This window comes from Herpailurus yagouaroundi, unplaced genomic scaffold (assembly GCF_014898765.1).
Source record: "Herpailurus yagouaroundi ecotype Mexico unplaced genomic scaffold, PumYag 141, whole genome shotgun sequence".
NCBI lineage: Eukaryota > Metazoa > Chordata > Mammalia > Carnivora > Felidae > Herpailurus > Herpailurus yagouaroundi.
Genome location: NW_024412396.1, coordinates 49,198,028 through 49,215,683, shown reverse-complemented (window position 1 = coordinate 49,215,683; position 17,656 = coordinate 49,198,028). Strand labels below are relative to the sequence as shown.

The 17,656-nt window shown below is 55.2% G+C and overlaps 1 protein-coding gene across 2 annotated transcripts in view; it reads left to right on the top strand.

The window, feature by feature from the left end:
• Positions 1 to 12,232, top strand: part of PGF (placental growth factor) — a 52,650-nt gene extending 40,418 nt beyond the window's left edge. The window contains exons 6-12 of one of the 2 annotated variants that reach the window (XM_040477728.1): positions 23 to 173; positions 1,209 to 1,251; positions 5,576 to 5,772; positions 6,544 to 6,620; positions 8,716 to 8,745; positions 8,851 to 8,913; positions 11,445 to 12,232. In XM_040477728.1, the coding sequence (XP_040333662.1) occupies positions 87 to 173; positions 1,209 to 1,251; positions 5,576 to 5,772; positions 6,544 to 6,620; positions 8,716 to 8,745; positions 8,851 to 8,913; positions 11,445 to 11,472 (525 nt within the window). In that variant the 5' untranslated portion in view covers positions 23 to 86 and the 3' untranslated portion in view covers positions 11,473 to 12,232. Of the gene's footprint in view, positions 1 to 22; positions 174 to 1,208; positions 1,252 to 5,575; positions 5,773 to 6,543; positions 6,621 to 8,715; positions 8,746 to 8,850; positions 8,914 to 11,444 lie in introns of those variants that run through there. The other variant, XM_040477729.1, reaches the window with a different exon arrangement.
• The last annotated feature ends 5,424 nt before the right edge of the window (positions 12,233 to 17,656 follow it).

The following is a 17,656-nucleotide window of genomic DNA, read 5'->3' as shown; positions in this document are numbered from 1 at the left end:
CCCCCCCCCCTTATCTTCCCAGCCGCCAGCACTGGGGGCAGGGGCTCTGAAATCACAGACCCACTCTGGGAGCGGCACCTCCATGGATGTCCACACACTTCCCAGGAGCCAGGCTGGATCACATCTTCTGGGAGAAGACCTCAGGCTGGGCTGTCCCAGACTCAAGCTCCGGGGTCTGTCTTGGCGGGGGCAGGGAAGCCACAGGGAAGGGAGGGAGGTTTCCTGTCTGGCCCCTGGAGCCCTGGTGGCTTTGCTAAAAGCATCTCTCCACTAATCCCAGGCGGGTCCCTGGCCTTGTGGTCAGGGTCGAGGCCCCATGACCAGGCAGGCGCCCCCAGGACCTCTGACCTGGCCTGGTGGAGGGGCAGCCAGCGGAACAGGCCATTGGTGGGGAGGCTGGGCCCTGCCCCCACCAGGGTTCTGGGTGAGCCCAGGGCTCCTGGGTGGGCTGAGGGTGAGACGAGAGGTCCTGCTGTGCCCTCTTTCCCGGGTGGGCAGTCAGAGTTCCTGAGTGCAGGGCCTGGGGAAGCGAACAGGGCCCTTTTCCCAGGAGCTGGGTGAGTCTGGCTGGGAGCCAGCTTGGGCAGTGAAATCCTGACAAAGCCAATGAGATCCCTTCCCACTGCACTGTCCTGCTGCCCCAGGAGTCCCCAGCCCCAACCCAGGAGCGGGTGGGCTGGGCAGTCGTGCAGGGGCGGAAGAGCCCCACTACCGGCCACTGCCTGCCTGCCGTGGGGCTGGCCAGAGGTGTAACGTTACCGGCAGCACCAGCTCATGGCGCCACCCGCTCCAGCCCCTCGGCTCCCACCAGCTGATCACCTCCTCCCGCCCCCCACCCCCACCCCCGGGGTTTTGGCACCCAGCCAAGGCGGGCTGCACAGGGCCCAGCAGGGCTGGACTGGGGCTGGGGAGAAGGGAGACCCCTAAGGGTTGCAGGATCTTTGAGACATAGAAGGCAAGGGTCTGCAAAAGCCCGTAGACTTCCACCCTATCCAAATGAGGAAACTGAGGCCAGAGAAAAGGGTGGGATCCACACAGGGTCCAGTGAGATCTTAGTTGCACTGGAAAAGAGGCGGCTCTGAGATAGGGCAGAGCATGTGCAGCGGGTGGCAAGGAGCTCAGAGGGGCCTCTATGCTCTTGTCAATTCGGCCCCAGAGCACAGAAGCCCAAGGTGGACCCCCTCATCTCTGCCCTTTTCTGTCCACAGCAGTGGGCCTTGTCTGCTGGGAATGGCTCATCAGAGGTGGAAGGTAAGCACGCTGGGCTGGGGGTGCACATGCTCACCAAGCCCGCCCCTCCCAGGCCTCTGCAGAGGATACTAAGGCGCTGGCATGAAGGATGGGTACAGGCTGATATGAAGTTGGGGAGAGTCTGCAAGCTGGCTGACATCCTAGCTGACAAAGTGGGCAGGGCTTGAGAGATCCTCCTCTTGTGACCCAGGAGCCCAGGGAGGTGTATTCCTGGGCCAGGGTCACCCAGCACGCAGACAGTGAGGCTGGGGCCAGTATATCCAGGGTTTGTTCAGTTGGCTCGGAGCCCCTTCCCAATATAATGTAAGGAGGCAGATGGGGTCTTGGAGGGCAGTGTAGGCGGTGAGTGCCAGGAGCCATACTAGGGATCCAGGAGCTGGTTGCCGTGGGCAAGCCGTCAAGAGGATTAGGAAGGGGTGAGGGGACCTTCCCAGAAGCCCAGCCCTGGCAGAGCTGCAGGGATCTGACCAGGCCTTTCCATTGATTACAAACAGAACATGAGTCGTGCCCTCCCTGGCCCCTCCGCCCCTCACCCCGGGGTTGCATCAAGAGGGAATGTTCAAAGGGTGTGTCGTTTGCCAAAGGGACATACGTGCAGAAGGCAGGAGGCCCGTGCCAGGCCCCCTGTCTCGCTCCTCCCTCCCAGCCTCTCTGAGACGTGCGGCAAAGCCACACATCGCCACTGAGGCTTCCCCTCGTGCTGTGGGAGAGGGAGCGTGTAGGGACGTGCACACGCACACTCGTGGTAGCCTCTGAGAGCTGGGAACACCCTCCCCCTGGGCCCTGTCTGCCTCTCCTGGGCACCAAAAAGCTGGGGGGAGGTAGCAGCCCTTAACTTCACTGACACTCTCCCTGTCACCCTGCTGTGCCCGCTGGCTCTGGCACAATATTATTCTCTTGGGACTTGGGGAGGGACCCATCAGCCGTCTCCACCCCATGACCTTTTTGATGCTTTTAGTGTATTTCAGCAACAGGTACCAAAGAAGTCTGAATTTCCTTTTCCTCGTCTGTAAAATAGGAACATTAGATTACATGATATCCGACGTTCTTTTTCCCAGAGTGTGGGATTCTCTGACTCCCATGGAGGAGACACAGGAGTATATATCTCCCGTGGCCAGGGGTGAGGAGGCTTAGAAGTGTCAGTTCATTAGGGCCACTGCCCTGTCATCCTATCAGCCTAATCAGCCAGGGAGCGTGGACTGTGGCCAGGTGAAACACCATGAGTTTTGGACCCCAGTTACCACAATCTGAAAATGCCATCCTCTCCTGCTAACATCAGACAAGCGACAGAAGGGTCCGTACTTTGCAACCGTAGACATTGATTTTTGCTACTACTATTCATGGTACTAGTGTTGGGCAGTCCCTCTAATTCTGCGCTGGCCACAGGCTGTGAACTGGGAAGGCATTCATTTTCTCCCCATTTTATAGATGGAGAACCTGAGGCTCAGAAAGGTCCTTGGGGCCACCTAAAGCCTCAGACGCGCCCCCGTAGATGTGGCAAAGTCGGGGTGCGTAGCATCGGCCTTCCCCGTGGCTCATGACCGTGCAGGCATGAGCAGCATGTCCCTTTCGGCAGGCTGGCTGTGTGCCCCGCCAGTGCCATGGAGAGGACACCTGCCGAACTCAGGCTGGTGGCTGGCGGCTCAGCCCAGATCTGTGGCCCCTCCCCAGGAGCTTGCTGTCGGGATTAAACACTTCCCTTCCTGTGTCTCCTCCATCCCAGGTCATAGGCAGATGGAACCAGATTGGAGGCTTGCCGCCAGGGCTGGCGAGAGATCGCTGAGAGCCCAGTTGCGGCCCTGGCCGCAGCCCCATGGAACCGCCCAGCCCTGGCCAGGTGACTGACCGAGCCACAGCCTCTAGTTCCTCTCACCCCCACCCTGCCTCCGGAGCAGGTCAGGGGGCCAGAGGAAGTGCTCGCAGGAGCAGCTGAGCAGAGCTCTTTCCTGAGGGGCTCAGCCCACATCTGGCAGTGGTCACCACACTCCTGGAGCCAGCCCCTCGCCCACCCCCCTCACATAGCCCCCTCTGTTTCTCCCGCGTGCCCAGACAGTGGCCTCCAGGGACGAACTGCCCTTTTTCCTGGTGGCTGCCAGGTAAACCAGACAAAGCCCGCCTCCTTCTTAGCCAACCCCTCCTCGCCCCCCCCCCCCCCGCCCCTTCCCCTACACAGTCTGGTCATGTGGCCCATGGAGCCTGGGTCCTGATGACGTAGTCTGCATGGTGAGGTGTGGGGGCGAGGAAAGGAAATCCCTTCTGCCGCCAAGGCCCGGGCAGCTCTGCTTAACCTGGCCGTGGCCCTGGCAGCCCGGCGGGGTGGGAGCCTGTTCGTAGAACGGTAGGGGGCTGAGGTGCCCCTTCCCTGCTGCTGTCCCGCTCCCTGATGGCCAGTGCCGGAGCAGGAGACTGAGCTGTCTGTGGCGCTTTGGCAGCCGGCTGTCCCTCTGCTGTTATTTATGTTGTCCACGGCGGAGGTGAAACATTCAGAGTTACATAGTGCTCGTGGATTTTAGACTAAACATGTGCTCATGGAGTTACAACAGGGGGGTGCTCCTCTGACCTTGCCCTGCAAAGGCTGGCGCTTACAGGGAGAGGGGCTTGTGTCCCACTTGTGTCCAGGGAGAGTATTCCCGTGGCTGGAGAGGTAGGATCAGGGCAGGCATCTGGGCCCCCTCCTATCCCCGGGCCCAGCCCCTAGTGCTCCCTAAGCAGACGGGGCAGAATGCAGCAGCAGACGCCCAGATAAGCACGGTTTATTGCCTCTGTGGCCGCCTTGGCCAGCTCCACATGGACACACCGCCTCGGGTATTTTCCACCAGCTTGCAGCCTTTCCCGAGGGCCCCTGTTAGGGCTGAAGTTTATTTTTCCTCTGAGATTACCCTGAGACTCACGGCCTTCCAGGCTCAGTGGAATGGACTTCGGCCCCTTCTGCCTCCTAGGAAAGGCCATGGAAGGAAGTGAGGGGCTGCTAGGAGTGGCCGTTGCTCTAGGGCAGAGGCTGCAGGGTCCCCCAGGTGATCCAGCTTCCCTGTCCTTCCCCATCAGCTGAGGACAACCATCAGGTATAGGGCAGGATGACCCAGAGTTAGAGATGTTTCTCTGCCCACGGTCTCAAGGCTGGGCTGGGTTGCAAGCACAGAATCCCAAACCATGTGTCAGAGCCAAGAGAGACCTTAGCAACCATCTATTCCTAGCCTTCTTGTTTTTCCCCAGCTGAGGAAACTGATATACCCAGAAAGGTTAAGTGACCTCCCCCAGGTCACACAGCCAGTATAGGACCCGGACTAGAAGCCATGTCTCCTAACTCTGGCTACTCACTTTCTGGGAGCCTCTGTTTGGGACCAGGCCCCAGGCCTTCGCCTGAAGGAGCATCTTTTGAGAGATTCCAGATGAGCCGACAAAAGATCCTGGTCACAACCACTAGGATGTGGTGGGGGTCAGGGATGTCCCTGATAATCCTCAGTGAACTGTCATCTAATCAATCAATAATTACCTAGCCTATTTTTACTGGGTGCTTGGGTCCCTGTCCTCATGGAGCCTCGACTTGGTTGTAAAGGAGATAAGAGCCACTAGTGGCCAAGATAAGGTAAAACCTCGGGGCCAAATTATGCTCAAAGGAGGAACATCTGTTCATACTGGGAAAGTTGGAGAAGGCTCCGGAGAGGAGGTGGGATAGTGGGCTTTATCTGGTTAGGAACAGGAAGGGGACAAAGAGCACATCCCGAAGGTGGGAATAATGGTGATACAGCCGAGCTTGATGTGAGGGCTGGTCCCACTGAAATGGAGAGTGATGTGGACAGGGCACGTTGCTGGCCGTGGCCTTGGCTGCCGAGTAGAGGAGCTGGCTCAGAGAGGGGCAGAAAATAAGGACTAAGGGGAGGCGAGCCCTCCCTGTGGGACTCTACAAGCCAGTCATGCAGAACTGACTGTTCTCTGCAAATTCCCCAAGATCGAGGAAGCAGTCGATCAGGCCTGAGAAAGGCCCAGAGGGCCTGAGGAGCCCCCAAGACACACGCTCCTCAAAGCTCCAAGGGCGCCACGGCAGATGTGGGTGCCTGCATTGAGAACAGAGCAGAGAGGCCAGACCCTGAGAAACTCCATTCCACTGTGGTTTCTGTCCGGCAGAGGAGCTAGGGGTCCAGCAGTCCTCCCAGAGGCATCATGTCAGGAGTTCAGAGCACAGAGCTCATACAGGCTGGGGGCTTCCTGGAGGAGGGAGTGCGGGCTGAACCTGGAAGGCCCTGCGCGGCTTGGGGAGCTGGCACTGGGCCTTTGAGGGGCAGGCTCCTCCTGACTTGACCCAGCTGTCTGTGCCTCCTTGTAGTGGTGCCCTTCCAGGAAGTGTGGGGCCGCAGCTACTGCCGGGCGCTAGAGAGGCTGGTGGACATCGTGTCGGAGTACCCCAGTGAGGTGCAGCACATGTTCAGCCCCTCCTGCATCTCCCTGCTGCGCTGCACCGGCTGCTGTGGTGATGAGAACCTGCACTGCGTGCCCGTAGAGACGGTCAATGTCACCATGCAGGTAGGGAGGGGGAGGAGAGCAGGCCAAGGTCCCGGGACCGGAACTGACTCCGAGGCCCCGGCACTCCCCACCCCAGCACAGTGCTCCCCCCTTCACGAGCCCCGTCCCAGCTTGGAGCCCACTCCAAGGGCTCTAGCCTGGTCCTACCCCATGACCCAAGGACGTCTGGTGGAGCTTGGAAAGGAAACCTGTTCAGATGCAAGCAGTCCTCGTGTATACCAGGAGCATTCGGTGCCCTGAGCTTTGTGTGTGTGCACATGGGCACGCATACACACACACACACACACACACACACACACACACACACACACACACACCCGTTGTTTATTAAGCACTTGCTAGTAAGGCCAAGCCCTGTGCTAGGTGCTCCTAAATGTTACTTCTGTTACCTCAACACGTGATCCTTCAAGGCAAGTGTTATTTACATTTCACAGATGAAGCGCTTGAGGTTCAGAGCTGGCATTTCACTGGCTCAGCAGGTAGAAGAACCAAGACTGTATGTAGGTCGCTCTGACTCCACAGCAGAGTCCCCCTTCCTATACTATTGCCATGCTGGTGGCCCCGGGGAAGGAGGGACAGGGGCCTCCCTCAGATCCACATGCAGGTGGGAGGGCTGTTTGCCCCCGACTCAAAGCACAATGAGAGTATGTGATCCCAAGGCTGGTGGCAAACAAGGAGTCAGGTCCCGCTCCCGGGGGGAAGGGTGGAGAGACTATTGGAAACCTAGGGGCCATCCTCCAATCCCGGCCTCAAACCTTTCTCTCCTGGAAGCTCCTGAAGATCCACTCTGAGGACCGGCCCTCCTACGTGGAGCTGACATTCTCTCAGCACGTCCGTTGCGAGTGCAGGTAGGTCCTCGGGGAGCGGCAGGGACAGGCCCTTCTCATTTGGGAGCCTCAGCCCAGTGGCTGCCCATCCCTCCCACGCTGTCTTCCTGGCTGAGGGAGACGAAGGAAATAAGGGACCAGTGGCAGCTGCCTTTTATGCTCCACATCAGCCAGTTTTGCCCGGGGAAGTGGTCCCATCAGCTGGAACACAGTTGCCTGAGAAGCCACAGGGGCAGAGGAAGCCAGGGTCCGTCCCAGCCTTGGAGGGGCTGGGGGTGCGCTCTCCCCCTCCCTGAGGTGGGAGGGGGCCGCCACAGCCCTGGAAGAGGTGCCTGGGGCTAAGACATTGCTGGCCTGGACTTAGTCCTAGGCCAGGCTGGCGCCCAGGGAAGGGGCGACTGGACTGAGGGGCACAGAGAGGGATACGCTCTGGCAGGAGAAAAGTGGCAGAAAGAAGGAGTCAGTGGCTTCTTTAAAGCCAACCTCCGCCTGGTAGAGCCTCTAACCAGCAGTCTTGCTGCCTTTGCCCAGAGCACCCTGAACATTAGTTACCAGGAGCAGCAGGCCTGGCACTTTAACCAGGCTCAGGGAGGAGAGACATGGGCTGGAACCCATTCTCCTGGTGCCCTGGGCCATACATAGATGGAGGCACCAGACTAGAGGTCCCGAGCCCTGCCCTGAGGCCAGAAGACAGGGGGAGAAGCACCGTTTGTTGCGTGCACCTCTTTTGTGCCCCCCACTAGGCACTCGAATGTTTTCTCATTCATTCAACAAACATTTATTGAGTGCCTGCTGTATGCCAGGCACTGCCCTAGATGCTTGGGATACAGTGGTGAGCAAGACAGACAAGGTCCCTCCTCTCATAACAACCCTAGGAGGCAGGTACTATTGTCATCCCCATTTTACAAATGAGGTAAACCGAGGCTAGTCAGGGAACCCCAGCCTATATAATCCCTAAGCCTGCCGTTTCTCATGCTGCCTCTCATGGCCATAACCACATTCTTCAGGAGCCCCACTGCTGCCCTGCCTCCTGTCCAGGACTCGGGCCACCCCTTTTGGACCAGAGCCCAGGCTCCAGGCCCTCTTCACTCTACCTCTATTGGAGGCCCTGCTTCAATCCATTTCCTCCTTTCCGTCCTGGCCAGGGCTTAGCCATGTAACAATAGCTCAGTAATGAACCCTCCTGGGCACAGTGCCAGATGGTGACATTTCACCTTCTACGTCACCTCTGCCCTCACAGCCACTCTTTTGGAGCAGGCAGACCGAGGAGACGAAGGCTCACAGACCGTCTCTGACTGGCCCAAGATGGCAGAGACATGACCAGGCAGTCCCTGGTACCAAGATGCCCTGGTACCCTGCACTGGCTCCTAAGGACGACAGCCAGCCTAGGGCAGCATTGCCCCGGCCCCAAAGCCGACTGTTACCATACTGCCCACGCCCCCACCCCCGTTCCCAGGAAAGACGGAGGCCCTGTTCCCTTCCAATGGGTTGGGCAACAGGGACACCTTTCTTCTCACTTCTGGGCCAACAGCCACAGCCCTGGAGGCAGAACCAGGACATGCCTGGTGACTGTGGGGCTCGTGCTCACCTCCCTTCGCGTCACCCCCTCACGCACTCCCCCTGCTGTCGCCCGCAGTGTCATACATCCCCAGGGTGGGGGTGGCCGTTGTGCCCCAACAGGCATCCTGAGCTGGTGGCTACCACCCTCCAGTCCATGGCTTTGCCCCTCATTCACTGTTCTTGCAGAAACTCCCAGCATGCACTCTGGGGGGAAGGGCAGGTACCAGGGAAGGAACTGAACAGAGAAAATCAGCAGAGAACAAACTCGCAAGTCCACAGACTTGATGCCAAGAGGCTGAGGAGTGCACAAGGCTGTGGGAAGGGGCCCCAGGAGGAGGTTCCTAATTCTAGTGGTGGGGTCACAGGAGCTTTGAGTGGAAGCTGAAGTCCAGAGGCCTCTGGCCATCCCTCCCTCACTGGCTCCATTCTGCCCCCTGGTGGTGTCAACACTAACCGCAGGACCAGGGCTGGATGTCTGAGAGGTGCCTGGGTGGCGGGGAGCCCCCTACTTACTGGTTTCCTGATTGTCCCCTGGTCTCTCTGTCTGTTTTCCCAGGCCTCTGCGGGAGAAGATGAAGCCAGAAAGGTAAGTGGCCTGGCTGGGGCTCCGGGCTATTCTCGGGCCTGCCAGCCTCTGTCCTAGCATGGGGGCCCCCAGCCACTTTGTCTTGACGCTTTTGGCTTATTGCAGGAGGAGACCCAAGGGCAGGGGGAAGAGGAAGAGAGAGAAGCAGAGACCCAGAGACTGCCACCTGTGAGTGCGCGGAGGGGGGGACCAGGGATGGCAAGGAGTCTGGGCCAGAGGGGGCCCCTGCCCTGCCAGCAGGGATCAGTGGTCGGGAAGGGGAAAGGCAAGGCCAGGGCAGTCGTGGGGCAGAACAGGCAAGTGTCTCCTAGGGAATCTAGGGCCCAGGAAGCATCAGGGGAACTTGGTTCTTCATCAGGCTTAGCCCTGAGTCTCTTCATGGCCTTTAGCGAGTCACGTGACCTCTCTGACCCTCATTTTCCTCTGTGTGTAGAAGGAGGGGAACATTCAGTCATTCTACACACATCTACCAAGCACTTACTGTGTTCCAGGTACTTCCATGAACAAACCAACATGATTCCTGCTCCTGTAGTGCTTACATTCTAGTGAAAAATATTCTCACAACTGAAAACACATCTGGGGCTACTTCCTAGTGGCCCTGTGAAGACAGGGGTGCTGGGGATGCCGGTCTCCTGAATGTGTGCAGCCCTCGCTTCCCCCTTGGGCCCAGGCATGGACTTGGGGAAAGAGCTGGCAGTGTGATCTATGTGCACCGCCCCCGCCCCCAGCCCCTGCCAGGCAGCCCCACGAAGAAAGTGTCCCGTTCCTCCATCTGCCAGGACAGTGGTCCTCAAACATCTCCTTTGGGAATCTCCTGAGAGAATTTCAAAAGCCCACGTGCTCCCTCACTTCTTAGGTTGACATTGAACTTGAAAAATTAGAAGTTCATCAAAATTGTAAATAGTTACATAGGATATCGTTTCTGGCATGTTATAACTATTAATGTTTTAATAAAGTCATTATATAATTCTTTGGGTACATCCTATAGAATCAGCCACCCTAAGAGTTCCCATCACGCACTTAAAAACAAATGTGAACGCTTTGCTTTAATAGTTGCATGTTTACGTTGCTTCTTTTTAACTTGAACCTGTGTTTCCATTCTACTTCCCCCACAGAATTTCAGCCCAATTTTTTTTTTGTTGTTTTTTGTTTTTTTAATGTTAATTTATTTTTGAGAGAGAGAGAGAGAAAGACAGAGTGTGAGCAGGGGAGGGGCAGAGAGAGAGGGAGACACAGAATCCGAAGAAGCAGGCTCCGGGCTCTGAGCTGTCAGCACCGAGCCCGACGCAGGGCTTGAACTCCCTGAGTGTGAGATCATGACCTGGGCCGAAGTCGGATGCTTAACCGACCGAGCCACCCAGGCGCCCCTAATTTAATATTTTTTTTAATGTTCAAAAGTCCATTATGTGTCCCCTTGTCACATTTATCTGCCATCACAATGGTGTATAAATTTGAATTGTTTTCATTTTCCTGTGAACAGAAAACTCTAAACTAAGTCCTTTCCTGGAATAAGTTATCACAGTAATTATTAGTAGTACCAGTTGATCAAAACAGCACAAATATGTCATATTTTAATAAATGTTAAACATAAAAGTATAATCAATCTTACAGGGAATGCATCTCAATGAGATGATGGTGGCTACCTCTTTTTAATTAGTTAATGAATCCACTAATGAATGTTACCTCCTGCCAGACTGAGACAGGATTCAGCATTAATTCCATTTTCATTTTTTAATAGAGGGAAAGGTTGAGAAACCATGCTCCCAGAAAGAAGTAAATGGGACTAGATGTCATACAATCATTTGAACTCCTTCCAAGTTATTTGCCAAAAGCCTCAAGGTGATCTGCTAACAAAAATTACTTCTCTTGGCTTATTAGCTGACAGTTCGGTTAAATTGTTCAATTTTGTTGAAAGCGAAGACTTGGAAACCACTTGACTTGCGAAAGCCTTGGTTACCTGGTCATTGGCCATATCTCCTTTTTCAGCACCTACATGGATATCTCAGGTTGTTCTTTTGGTCACTGTCCCCACCCCACTGGTTTTATCCTGGGGCAAAGTACTGAGCTGGATTTGGAAAGGACAAGATGCTTCTTTCCTTCCTAAAGGGAGCGGGGCAGTTGTGACCAAGGTGGTGGGGAAACAGACCTCAGGCAATTTCTCATGCAGTTTTCAGGCAGAGGACATGTGGAGGCTGAAAACTGATTCTCTTAACACCATCAATACTCACATACCCCTTGGACAATCTTCATACACATCTAGGGTTGCCCGTACCCCTGTTAGAAGACTGTGGTCCTAGAGTAACCGGAGGCATTATTGCATGAAGCCAGGCTGGGTTCAAAGTTGGCTCTGTCACTGACTAGCTGTGTGACCTCGGGCAAGTTTCTTAACCTTTCTGAGCCTTAGTTGTTTTTTGTTTTTGTTTTGTCTTCTAAAGGGTAATGATAGCAGGGCCTTCCTCATGGGATGTTGTTAAAGGGCAATGAAAGAGGGCTTAGCACAGGGCTGGGCACGTGGGTAAGTGCTTGGTGAAGGGTGACTCCTAGCTTCTTGGCCTCGGCGCAAGCAGAGACCCAGGAGTGCTGCAATCTCCCTGTGCTCCCTGTCCAAGCTTTCCCTCCAGGCCTGTCCCCCCTCCCATAGGAGGGACCCTGCCCTCACAGGGTGCTGATACCCCCTTTCTGTGTTTGGTCTCTGGCAGGTGCGGCAATACTGTTCCCCGGAGGTAACCAGCCCCTCAGAAAAGAGACAACCCCCACCCGGCTCCTGTATTTATTACCGTCACACTCTCAGTTACCTCCCTGCTGACACCTGCCCTCTATTTATTAGCCAATTGTATCCCTGCTGAATGATTTGCTTCCTCCAGGATGAGGGGCAGGGAGGGACAGGACCCTCAGGAATTCAGTGCCTTAAACAGAACGTGAGAGAAAGAAAGAAGGCAGCCACGGACCCATGTGTGTTTCAGCTGCGGGAGAAGCGCGCAGACGCGGCTTTGTGAGGGGCACGCCAGGGCCCGGCGGGCTTCCCGGGAGCAGGAGACGGAATGGGACCTGCCTCCTGTTCCGACCCTGGACCGTGTGGACCAACAGCGCTGGCTTTGGGAGCCCCTCGCCCCGGCAGGAGCGGAGGAGCCTGTTCTGTCGCCCGGGCCCAGGCTGGAGGGGAAGGCACGCCGGGGATGGAGGGGTCCTTCTGCGTCCTCCTCCTCCTCCTCCTCTGGGCAGCAGCTCCGCACCCTGGAGATCCGCCGACCCCAGAGAACGATGCTTGCCTGGGGACCTTTGCCACTCCTCGCGCCCTAGTCTGTCCTGACGTCTTGCACTGCTTCGTGCTGGGACATTGTTCTTTACGGTCAAGGCATCACCACCTGCCCCTCTCAGGGACACAAGCAAAGAGGCGGCCCTAGGCCGGACGTGGAGCAAGCCGCCCCTCGGTGGCTGTCCGGCTGCCAAGCCAGATTCTCTTGAATAAAGTATTCTAGTCTGGAGACAGCTTTCCCAGGGGAGTGTGTCTGCCGCAGCAGTGGGCCTCAACGGCAAAAACGTGGAAGCAGGACAGGAAGAGGGAGCCTGCGCTCAGGGCAGCCCTGGGGCCGGCTCCGGCCTCTCCTGCCGCACCCTGGAGTGTCTTCTCCCCTGCTGCTTCAGGCAAAACCCTGGGGTCCGCTCCTCCCGTCGCGATGGGTTCCCAAGATGGAATCTTGCCCTCAAAGTTGGGGGCCCTGGCCCCAGCTACCCCGAACACCCTCACATTCAAGAGCACACTCCCTTTCCCCTTCCCCCAGGGCCGTCCCACTCCCAGTCCGGTGCTGGCCCCCTGGCCCCTGAGGAATGGGGGTTCCCAGGCTTCTCCCAGCCATTTGGGCCAGACGTCCCGGCTGCAGCATCCCAAGCCTGCTCGGGCTGCTGGCGCGGGCGGGGATTCCCAGATGCTGCCCGATTTCTTCTTCCTTTTACCTCCCGTCTTCCTCTGCCTTCTCCTGAACACCTTGGCATGAAATGAGAAAAATTTTCTTTTTTCTTTTTTCAGTCCAAACCACGTACTACCAGATTCCCACCTGCCCGCGACCTGCAAGGCGTGTGTGTGTTTATGTTGTGTGGCCTTGTGGGAGGGGGAATTCCCCACTTCTGTCACTTGAGGCGGCTCAGGACAAAACCGCAGGGACCCAGTGGGCAGGGGCCGGCCTCAGGCTTTGGAGGGAAGCCATGGACAGGCCGGTAGGGGTGGGGTGGGTGGGGTGGAACAGCCCTGCTGAGGCAGCTGCCCTTGGCAGTGTGTTCCCTGAGGCCTGGGCCCCCCTGGAGGACAGTCTGGTCAGAATGTGCTTCTGGCATGGTCATGGGGAGGGAGGGGGCGTTGTGGGCCAGCCTCAGGGGACACATTTTACAGGAGAGATGCACTTCTCTCCTACCTCTCCACTCTTGGGCTGCAGCCATCCTGAGCCACTGCCTTTGACAGACTGAAAGCTCAGAAGATCACCCCTTCCCCTCGGCCAGGCCTCTGGCTCCGAGCCAGGGACCCCCCCCACAGGGCCACTCACATGGAGGTCAGCTTCCCCACCCCAGTGACCCCTGTAGAGAGCCAGAGACCAGGAAGCTCCCAGAGGCCGGAAGTGAAAATCTGCATCCGGGGGCGGGAGGCTCACAGCAGGAACGAATAGGAAAGGAAGTGGCTGGTCCATTTGACCATACCGGCAGCCGCATAGGTCTTAGAGGGCCCTCTTCATTTGCTCGTGACATGTTTGTAGAGCGCCCCCTGTGCACCTGACACGGTCCGAGGCACCAAGGATTCAGTGGGGACTAACGTGCAAGGACCTGCTCTCGCGGAGCTTATATTTGAGGGGAGAGACCGACTGTATGTTGCAAGATATTGGATGGACTTTTCTGTTGCTCAAATTGATGACTAGACTCAGAACTAAGGAAAAAGGGGTCTTGAGTATGTCACACTCTAAAACGAAGAGAAACAATTTGGGGCTGGACACATCTCCTACAGGATTTACTATGAGATGACTGGTGGCCCCAAACACCACCCAGCACCCCCTTCCTCAGTCTTCACAAGCGGAGACCAGGGAAGGGGAGGGGGAGAGAGGGGGAGGCGAGGTCCCTGGAGACCTGCGCTGCCGACCCCTTCGCATCTTCTCCCCGGAGCTGGATTTGCTCTGTGCAGATTAGCCCACGTGCTATCTGGATGGCACCTGGGGGGAGTGGAGAACTGAAGGGTGACAGAGGAGAGAGAGGGGCATCCAGCAGGAATTTCCCATGGGCCGGGGGGACATGGTGGGAGGCGAATGGCCCTGAGCTGCCTTGCACATGTTCTCCTGAGAGGAAAAGCCGCAGGTAAGGAGACCCCATGGGCTGTGGGCTGTGTGGGTGTGGGGTTGGGGCAAGCGCTGAGTAGGGGTGTCAGATATAGAGCTGGAAGGGGAACGCATCAGGGAACGGTGCTGTGGGGTGCCCTGCGGTGTGCCCCACAAGAGAGTTGGCCTCCAGATGCCCATCATGCCAGATGCATTCACCGCAGAGAAGACGCGGCCACAGCTAAGCATGCCTTTGCCCCGGTCACTCCTTCCCGACCGCGTGTAAAAGAGGAGAGAGGAGCTGCGGAGAGGGCAGGGCAGGTACAAGGGCAGACTGTGCCCATGACCTCCCCATTCCCTTGGGACAAATCCATACGCTGCCTGAGGGAGGAAAAACGAGTTGGTCTTAAATTGGATAGACCAGCCTAGATGGGGCTGGGCCTTTCCTAAATTAAAGTGACAGGAACATTAGAAGATTTCCCTGGGGCGCCTGGGTGACTCAGTCGGTTAAGCGTCTGACTCTTGGTTTTGGCTCAGGTCATGATCTCGTGGTTCGTGGGTTTGAGCCCCTCACTGGGCCCCACGCTGACCACACAGAGCCTGGTTGGAATTCTCTTTCTCTCCCTCTCTCTCTCTCTGCCCCTCCCCTGCTTGTGCTCCCTCTCTCTCTCAAAATAAATAAATAAACTTAAAAAAAAAAAAAAAAACTCCCCAAAATGCTATTAAGAGACAGGAAAAGGATGATTAACATAGTTCGTCTAGAAACAATAAAGGAAGGAAGCTAGTTTGTTTTATACCCACTGTTTGCTCAATAAGCAAGTTACACGTGTAAACAAAAAAAAAATTAATAAGGAAATGTCTTCTTGCCAAAATGGGGCTCTGGCATATTAGAGATGGCCTTGAATTCTTTGACATTACTCCCCTCAAGAGGTGAGGTCTCTGTTCCCCGCCCCCATGAATCTGAGTTGACCTGGGTCTTCTCCCTACGGCAGAAGGGACCCAAAATGTTTCCTTTTGAGCTAACTGGCAGCTTCTACTTTGGTCTCTTGGAAGACTGAGCTGCCACGTCAGAAGTCTAATTATCGTGAGGCCACCATGCTGGAAGGAAGCCCAAGCCAGCCATATAAAGGGAGAGAGAGAGCACGGGAGCAAGAGTGAGAGAGCTCGATCAGTTTCCAGCTGTTCTAGCTCCCAGCCATTACAGCCATCGCCCCAGACCCATGGAGCAGAGATGAGAGGTACCCAGTGTCCACTGTTTGATTTCCTGGCCCTCAGAATTGTGAGATACATTCATAATTAATTGTTTGGGGCCAGTTTGTCATGCAGCGATAGAGGCTAAGTAGAATATAAGGAAAATAAGGAAAGGTGATGAGATTGTGTTTGGGGGAAGCTACTTTATTTATTTATTTATTTATTTATTTATTTATTTATTTTAATGAAATTTATTGTCAGATTGGTTTCCATACAACACCCAGTGCTCATCCCAACAGGTGCCCTCAATACCTATCACCCACCCACCCCTCCCTCCCACCCCCCATAAGCCCTCAGTTTGTTCTCAGTTTTTAGGAGTCTCTTATGTTTTGGGTCCCTCCCTCTCTAACCATTTTTTTTCTTCCCTTCCCCCATGGTCTTCTGTTAAGTTTCTCAGGATCCACATAGGAGTGAAAACATATGGAATCTGTCCTTCTCTGTATGACTTATTTCACTTAGCATCACACTCTCCAGTTCCATCCATGTTGCTACAAAAGGCCGTATTTCATTCTTTCTCATTGCCACGTAGTATTCCATTGTGTATATAAACCACAATTTCTTTATCCATTCATCAGTTGATGGAGGGGGAAGCTACATTAGAACCAAGAGGTCATGGATGGCCTCTGTGGAGATGACATTTACGGTGAAGTCTGAAGGACAAGAAGGAGTTGGTCACGTGAAGATCACAAGTAGGAGCACTCAACCAGAGGACACAGCGGTGCAAAGGCATGGAAGGAATCCTATGACGAGCAAGGAAGGAAGGGCACAAGATGTGATGTCAGGTAGGCAGGGGTCGGGTTATGAAGGGCTTTACAAGACGGGGAGGAGGCGGAATTCTATTATAATGTGGAGGGAAACCATTGGAGGGTTTCAAGCAGCGGGGTGAAGTGATACTAGGTACATTTTTGAAAGATCCCTCTGCCTCCTGTATGGAGAATGGACTCTAGGGACACCAGACCAGAGGTATTAGAGTTTGGTCCTAATTATGCATGTGAACTGGCTATCCTGATCATTCATTCATTCATTCATGAGCATTCTTTGAGGCTACCAGGAGCGGGCATTTTGTAGTCGATACGTGTGTGGGGGTTAAAATATATTACCAAGTGAAAACCTTCCCAGTTTCCTGCTTAATAAGGAAAATCCCACTCTGCAAGAAATAAGGAGGATAAGGAGAGAGGCCTTAGCTGGAGAGGCTGTTGATCTACCTAGGAACTAAGAGAGAGGAGGGAAATAAAAGGGCTCAGGGCCAGATCTAGAGCAAGAGCTCTAGATTTTGTTTTGTTTTGTTGTAGAGCTCCTGATGACTTAAAGTAATTTGGGAATGAGGGAAGGGCTTGGGAGAGCGCTACAATATTTCCCTCATGTTGAAGGCCCTAATGTTCTTTGAGAGATGCTCACTCAGAGAGACACCAGGCAGAGATCGAGCCCCGTGGACTACCAGATTAGCTAGGGTTACAGAGATGGGTAAGACATTGATCTTAAAAACTTAGTCAAAGGAATCAGATATGCGCTATGTGCAGGCAATTAGAATAAATGGAAAGAAGGCCCCGCGGCTTAAGCAAATGCAGATCAAGGGCTACCAAAGAAATCTGAGGTATCTGGGATGATTGGCACATGGGGGAAACCAGGGCCGGCTTTGCAAAATTGGTGGCACTCGAGCCATGACTTGAGGAAAGGCAAGGTTGAGTGGGGGGAGGTGACCAGGGAAGGCGTTCTAGTGGGAGCGCCCTGCCCCCCTGCCATTAACAAAGAACCCAGAGGTGGACAACCCACCACTGTATAGGGATTTTCAAGTGGTTCAGTTTGGCTGATGCTTGAGGTCCGTCAAACAGAAGAGTGATGGAAAAGGCCAGAAGGTAGCCCGGGACCTGGATGCCATCCTAGGGAGTCAGGGCTTTGCTAGACAGTAGGAAGCGCTGAAATTTTTTAAGCAGGAGAGTGACATGATTTGGGGATTCAAGGCCGAAAGAAAACTTACAAATAATCTACTTCTACCTTCACTTTTTGCAAATGAAGAAGCTGAGGCCTGGGCTTGTCCACAGCCGTGAAAGTTAAGTGAGCCAGAATTTAAAAATTTATCAGTGAGTGGGATGGAGGAGAGGAAGAGGGGAGGAGAACTGTGTCTACTCCCAGCCTGAGAAGCAGGCCAGACATCTGCGAGGTGGGCTGGGTGGGTCGACAGAATAGGGCCCCTCCACAAACTCTGGTGGGAAATCAAGGCTCCAGACAGGGCAGTAACGGGACAGGGCCTTGGTGTGGAAAGATGGCTGTCTGTCAGCACCAGAGTCCAGCAGCTGTTTTCCAACAGAAGGCTGACCCTTGCCTTTCCTGAGGGAAGCGTGGAGTGCCCCTCCTCCCCCTGACAT